This window comes from Chelonoidis abingdonii, chromosome 2, assembly GCF_003597395.2.
Source record: "Chelonoidis abingdonii isolate Lonesome George chromosome 2, CheloAbing_2.0, whole genome shotgun sequence".
Taxonomy (NCBI): Eukaryota; Metazoa; Chordata; order Testudines; family Testudinidae; genus Chelonoidis; species Chelonoidis abingdonii.
The window spans coordinates 232,181,182-232,188,386 of NC_133770.1; the positions used below are offsets into that span (position 1 = coordinate 232,181,182).

Sequence of the window (7,205 nt, forward strand, 5' to 3'; positions counted from 1 at the left end):
AGAAAATATTTGAACAATTAAGGTAAGTGGTGGATTTCTAGATCTCTTGATGGCTTCCTATCAAGCCTGGATACCTTTCTGGAAGTTACAGTAGTAGTTAGTGGGCTCAGTACGAGGCTGCCAAAAGGGATCTGGGGGTCATAATGGATCACACACTAAATATGAGCCAACACTGTAATGCTGTTGCCAAAAAAGCAAACATCAGTCTGGGATGTATTAGCAGGAGTATTGTAAACAAAACATGAGAGTAATTCTTCCGCTCTACTCTGTGCTGATTAGGCCTCAACTGGAGTATTGTGTCCAGTTCTGGGTGCCACATTTCAGGAATGATGTGGACAAATTAGAGAAAGTCCAGAGAAGAAAAACAAAAATTATTAAAGGTCTAGAAAACATGATCTATGAGGTAAGATTTAAAAAGTTGGGTTTGTTTAGTCTGGAGAAGAGGAAACAGAAGGGAATGTAAGTTTTCACGTACACCTCTACCTTGATAACATTTCTAAATATTTTTCTAACATTAGGCTGATTGAGTATATAGTATTTCACATAGAAATAGTGTGTATCAGAAAAGAATTGAAGTTTGAAGATACTAGGTGAAGCCCCATCTATTCTCCAAGCATCCTGCAGGAACAGGCATTTGTTTTGACTTCACAGAGCAACAGGCCCTCAAAAATACACTAGAGTGGTGACATGAACATATCTGCAAGAAGTGAAATTGCCAAGCATTTCTTTCAGTCCTTAACTGAATTGTACAGGGGATTGAATCAAGTATTACAGATTTGTCAAGCTTGACTTCAGTTTTGCAATTAAAGCTTTGTTTTTACCCTTTTACAGTTCGTTGTAATAACCATGAACCTAACATTTGAAATATCAGGTCCTTCCTTCTCTTGAAGATTACTGGAAGATCTTTGAAGGCCCTTAAAGGATATACAAACCAAAAATTGGACCCATGCCCTTTAATTGCTTTATATACAAAAAGGGGGGGGGAGGCCGTTCCTGAATTTTCCCCCTTAACTACACTAGGAATTCAAGTTCTATCTAACGCGGAAGACTTAGGCTAGGTCTATGCTACAGACCTCTATCAGTGTAACTAAGTCGCTCACAGGTGTCAAAAATCCACACATCACAAGTGACCTAATTACACCAACCTAACCCCTGTACAGACAGTGCTATGTCCATGGGAGAGCTCTCTCTTTGACATAACCCACCTACCCAAGAGGAAGCAGCTAACTATGCAAATGGGAGCTCTCCCATCGGCATAGTATCATCTTCAGTAAAGCACTACAGCGGTGCAGCTGCATTGGTCCAGTTGCACCACTGTATGTGAAGACAAGCCCCAAGACTGGTGAAATATCACAAGAGAAAGTTACACTTGGGAGGGAAAGAGTTTAAGGGTATGGCTACACTTTGAAGTGTGAGTGTGGTCAGAGCGGCAGCACTGGAAGAGAGTTCTCCCAGCGCTGCATGTAAACCACATCCTTTACGGGTGTAGCGTGCAGCACTGAGAGCCGTGCTCCCAGCGCTGCCACCTTGTTTACACTGACGCTTTACAGCGCTGTATCTTGCAGCACTCAGGGGGGTGTTTTTTCACACCTCTGAGCGCGAGACTTGCAGTGCTGTAAAGTGTGAGTGTAGCCAAGGCCTAAGTCAGCTGTTTAAAAGCTTTTAACAGGCTATTTAACTTCAATGCTGAATTCACATTTGAGATTAAAGGTGTTTGTTAGATATTCAATATACTCACTGCTTCAGATAAAGTCTCACAATAAGTATTCCCAGGACCTCTTGGTCTTCCTTAACAGGCATGATTTAAAAAAATAATAAAGTTTAGCCTTCCTTTATACATCATAAAGAAGCAAACTAAAGGGGATTTGAGCCTTTGCAGTCCACTGTTAAACCAGACTGTTTCAGGCAAATAAAATTTGCTAGGAAAAATTCTTATTTTAGTTTGAAACATCACATCACACTGCACTCCCTTCTTCAAAATACATTAAAGCAGTTATAAATCAATGGTAAAAGAAAATAATGTAACCTTCACCTCTACTCAGGCTTGGAGTCTTGACTGTTATGCCATTTTGTTTCGGTTCTTTATTCATGAAAGTTTCTAGTCATGATTCTAATCAAGATTCTATTTCACAAAACACAAAGCAACAGTAAAAAAATTACAAATCAACTTTTATTAAAGTAGATGACAGGCGTTTAGGCATCAGCAATAGTAACTTCAACTTCTACACCTGGTTCAATACTGATAGAAGTGATCTGCTTAACAATCTCAGAGGGACTGTGTAAGTCAATGAGACGCTTGTGGATACGCATCTGGAAACGATCCCAGGTCTTAGAACCTTCACCACAAGGTGTTTTCCTAGTAGTGATTCGCAGAGTCTGTTAACAGAAAGTGGAACACTAACCAATAGTGGAAGACAGATTGATGCAGAGGTTTTGATTAGAATCAAAAAAAAACTTTCTATAGCTCTAATGTAATTAAAATATTGCTTGCAGTATTTTTTTTTAAACCGCATACACAATCAAAAATTAACTCTACTTATATATTGATGGCCACCCTCACCCCCTTTTCATAGCTGTCCAAGGAGTCTTAAGTCAAAATGCAAGTAGGAAGGTCAAAATCCTCTTCTGTATTTAACAATTTAGTCATGCTTATGCCAGCTCCTAATCCATTAACTGATTAGAATTTAAATGTTTTAAATCCTGTTTAAATCAGATCACAGTCCTTCTCAATTTTACTATTTGTAATTTACAAATAAAATTATGCAGAATTAATCATGGTTTTCCTGCCTCCTAAACCGTAAGTACCTTAGTAGGCATGCGAACAGGCCCCTTCACTTTTAGATTCTTTTCCTTGGCACCTCTGATCAAATCAGCACAGACTGTAAAAGAATACACAACTATTTAGAAAAAAGTTTTTTTTTTTAATTGAACTAGATACTCCACTTCACATAAAATGTTGGCTCAGAATAGCGTAAGTAACAATCATAGTAATTCAGTTTACAATTTCTCCTCATAGCCAACTATATATGGAATCAACTGCTCATCCCAGAATTAGCAAGTTCACTTGCAATTTTACTTTTTAGGCCTGTCCACAATGGCATTTAGAGTGTTAGATTAAACTCTTAACTCTTGAGCTAGTTAAACTAACATAGTTTAAACACATTTAGCTTTGAGATCATGGACCAGGCATAGCTATTTTAGAACTGTTCACAACACAGATAAAACTTTGTTCAAGAGAGTTAATAGTTAAACAGTTTGGCTAGTATGGATAAAGTAAGTGTTTAAAGCAGGTGAACATAACAAGTTTATTCCTTGGTTTGGTTTAGGTCACTGGCAGAGTAGGTCAATGGCTGTGGTAAAGAATTTTAAACACAATTGACAACTTACCAGCTAATAACTTCAGCTGGCAACTTCTCTAATTGACAAGTTATGTTTTTCAACATTTGAGACTTCAGATCATAAGCAACTCTAAAAAAGTATTACTTACCCTTCTCAAGGGACTTTACATTGCGACTTGTCAAGGTAATTCTAATTCGGTGAATTGCTACTTCCTGTTCCACAGGTGCTTTGCCACTATCTTTAAATGCCTGAAACATTAACATTATGAATATTAGAAATTATAGCTAAATTGGTCAGTATTGCACATATGCTCCTTAAAGCATTCTACCTTCACTAAAATTGAAAACAGACATAGCAAGTTTTTATAACTTTTATTAGAGTCCATATAAAAAAGATGTAGGTATGATTCTGAATGAGGGGAAAAAGGAGGAAGAACAGGAAAGGACAAGAATCTAGTTTCAGAGATGGCATTTTGTACAGTTACTCCAACAATTATCCACCTTGGAAAACATCAGAAGCGCCCCTTTAACCATATTGGGCAAGTCTACACTACAAAATTAAGTTAATGCAAGTTATTTGGACATAGAGCTACTGCAGTACAGGCGAGCCTCATCTTACCCCGGGGTTACGTTCCACTGTCAGCACGTAAAGTCAAAGTTACATTGAGTGTAATGGCAGGCGGAATCACCCGCACTACAGGTACAATATTAATTTGTTATTTTTCTCTTTTTTTTGTTTCTGCCAACTGCGCAAAGCTGAATTCATGCATGTTAAATGTGCTTAAGATGAGACTTGCCTGAAACTGAATCAGTTCTACACGTATACACTATGCTCCTTGTGTCAGCTGTGCATGTCCTCACCAGAAGCACTTGCACCAATTTAACTGGCAGTGTGGGACATTGCGGGATGGTTTCTGAAAGGTAGCAGGTCTATGTAAGCAACACATCGTCTACACTGAGGCTTTATCAACCTAACTACAACTTAAGGGCTATGCCTCTCACAGAGGTGGAGTTATTAAGTGGAAGTAGTGGCAGAGTTACATCAATATAACTATATTATATAGTTATATTTAGCTATATTTTAGTGTAGACACAGAGTAAGCTACTTTATGTTGACCTAAATCTGTAATGTAGACCAGGCCTTAGTACAGGGGTGGCCAACCTGTGGCTCCAGAGCCACATGCCGCTCAACTCCGAGGCTGGAGCTACCAGTGCCAACTTTCCAATGTGCTTCAGCATGCTCACTGCTCAACCCCTGACTCTGCCCCAGGCCCTAGCCCCACTACACCTCTTCCCCTGCTGTGCCCTTGCTACTCCTCCTCTTCCTCCTCCCCCCAAGCCTCCTGCACACCACAAAACAGCTGATTGTGGCTGGCAGGTGGCACAGGGATGCAAGGTTAGGTGCTGATCAGGGGTTGCTGACATGTTACTGTGGCTCTTTGGCAATACACACTGGTAAATTCTGACTCTCTCTCAGGCTGCCATCCCTGCCTTAGTTTGTAGTGTTGTTGTAGTGGTGTCACTCCCAGGATAGTAGAAGGACAAGGTTGGGGGAAGACGGACAAGGTTTTGAGTTATACAGAGCTCTTCCTTGGGTGTGGGAAGGGTACTCAGTGTTCCAACTAAATACAAGATCAAACAGATAGCTCTGAGTACCTTTCCCAGACCTGAAGAGCTCTTCAGCATGAGGGCTTGTCTCTCTCACCAACAGAAGTTGGTCCAATAAACATATTACCTCACCCTATTACCTCACCCACCTGGTCTCTTTAAGCACAGAGTGACATACAAGTCTGTAAGAGTTTAACCAGTGTTTGTTTCAGAGCAAATATTCAAAAAAAAAATAATGCCTGTATCATTGGCATAATCCAGCCAGATGATAAAAGAACAAAGATCCGTGGTCAACAAATTATAGCTGTGCATCTACCAGACACTGAACATTAAATTCATTTGGGAAATGACAGCAACACTAGTATACCTGCTCTGACTTCTTGTGGTGGAAAAAGTGAATAATTAAGTAACAATACTTAAGAAAGAACAATCTAATGTATAACTTCTGCAATGTGCTACTTATCAGAGCGATCAGAAAGACAATCCCTGTATTGACTGATTTAGGTCAACAATATACAAGTATTTTATTGCTGCTACTGTATTTTCATATAACTAGCAGGCACCCTAGCTTTTGATGGTAATATATACTAGGATTTTTTAATAAATAAAAGTACTTGTATTTATTTTGCAAATAACACTGTATTGCAATCCCATTGATGATAAAGCTTAACAGCTAATGAAAGAGGTTTCTAGAGACAGCAGAGGTACACCACAAAGAACCCACCAATTTAATTTGTAAGAGCCATTTCAGTTTGATTCACTGACTTTCTAAAGCAGGTAAAACTACAGGGGAAACAGAAGATACAAACCACAGAAAGCTGTTTTCATGATTTTCCAAGAATCCAACCCCCCGCTCACGCACAGGCACACTTGGAACTGGCAGCGTTTTGCAGCAAGGGGCTAAGCTGGTGAAGCTCAGCGTGCAGCACACACACAGCTTGTTTGAAGGCGGCCGTTTCCCCAGCGCGGGGGTGTCTATTGGCTAAGGTGACCAGATGGCCCGACTTTTGTCCTTTTCTTATATAGGCTCCTATTACCCCCCTATCCCAGTCCTGATTTTTCACATTTGCTGTCTGCCCATCCTGCTATTGGCCAAAGCCGGCAGGAGCAGGACATTTGAGGGTTGCGGCCTAGAACTGTCCCCGAACCCCCCAACTGTAAAGTGCCCCAGCCGCTCCGTCGCCGCCAGCCAGTGCCCCCCCGCTTCCCCGTCAGCACAGGCGATCGCTGCCGCTGGCTCTCCCCAGCCCAGCGCCTCTGTCGAGCTCAGCACCAGGTAGAGGAGAAAGGCCCCCATGTAACAAACGACAACGAGGCCGGGAGCCACCGCCCAGCGGCGCTCGGCCGACAGGCAGGGAGCACGCGGCAGGTCGCGGCCTGGCAGAGGATTAGCAGCCGCGCGGCAGCGCTACGCGCTCTTCCCCGGCCCTGCTGGCACCGCCAGTAACCCCTCCCCCCGCTCACCATGGCTGCAGGGGCCTCCTGACCGACTTATTCCCGGGCGGGGCAGCGCGGCCCAGCGAACAGCGGTGAGTCAGGAGCGGCGCCAAGAACAGCAGCTGCGACGAAGTCACTCACAGCAGAGACGGGGGGCGGGGCGCGCGCCGCTTATATAGGAGCGCTCCATACGGGCATCGCGTGACCTCTGACGCCAGACCGGGCCGCGCCGCCCCGCCCCTGCTTTGCACTGGGGTCAGGCAGGCGAGGTTTCCCGCCTGAGACAGACCAGACCGCGGGGCAGGGGCAGGACGCTGCACCCTTGGGCTGGGTAGGGCCGCCGGGCTCCCTCTGCGCTGTGGTGCCCGCCTGCTGAGCGGAACCGCAGGGCTGCCAGGGCATAATAAAGGCTGAGCCCGGGCGGGAGTTGTACTGCCTGTATTACAGCCCGGAGTGCGCACCTGCCCGCCCCTGAACCCCTCTCCGCCCCGGACTGCGGGCTTGGAGGGGACGTTTAGTTGGCAGCCCCAGCACTGGGGTTGATAGTGGTGGCCGCAGCCAAGCTCGAGCCTGTGCAGGCAGGGCTGAGTATGTGACAAAAATCTGTAAAGTCAGGGGTTAGTGAGGGCTCAAATCGAGAAATGCCCAGAGCCTCAGTGCCTGATTTTAAAAGGAGAATAACCTAATTTAACTGAGCAGGTGAATGTTTGGGGTGATTTGTGATTAGAGTGGTCACTCAGGGGGTTCTCAAAGGATTGTTAGTACATCCTAGCCTCAAGCAGTTGATTTCTCCTTAACATAAAGTAAGGATGGAAAGATACA

At 43.7% G+C, this 7,205-nt stretch overlaps 1 protein-coding gene and 1 non-coding gene across 2 annotated transcripts; both read right to left on the reverse strand.

Annotated features, from left to right (window-relative positions):
- Positions 1-2,151: 2,151 nt before the first annotated feature.
- Positions 2,152-6,546, reverse strand: RPS20 (ribosomal protein S20). Its single transcript, XM_032796901.2, has 4 exons — positions 6,411-6,546; positions 3,488-3,587; positions 2,806-2,879; positions 2,152-2,376 (listed from the first exon to the last, which is right to left on the reverse strand). Exons 1-4 carry the CDS (start codon positions 6,411-6,413, stop codon positions 2,194-2,196), a joined length of 360 nt encoding a protein of 119 aa, XP_032652792.1. The 5' UTR covers positions 6,414-6,546; the 3' UTR covers positions 2,152-2,193.
- LOC116834658 (small nucleolar RNA U54) lies at positions 2,955-3,019 on the reverse strand. Its single transcript, XR_004376009.1, has one exon. It is a non-coding gene; the product is annotated as a small nucleolar RNA U54 (small nucleolar RNA).
- Positions 6,547-7,205: the final 659 nt, after the last annotated feature.

What these genes read in the sequence shown, in the direction of transcription:
- RPS20 (XM_032796901.2), bottom strand. An exon ending in TGTAAAGTCCCTTGAGAAGG is followed by an intron (nt 2,880 to 3,487) that starts GTAAGTAATACT and finishes ATTCTTTTACAG; the next exon opens with TCTGTGCTGATTTGATCAGA. An exon ending in CTGTTCGCATGCCTACTAAG is followed by an intron (nt 2,377 to 2,805) that starts GTACTTACGGTT and finishes TTCTGTTAACAG; the next exon opens with ACTCTGCGAATCACTACTAG.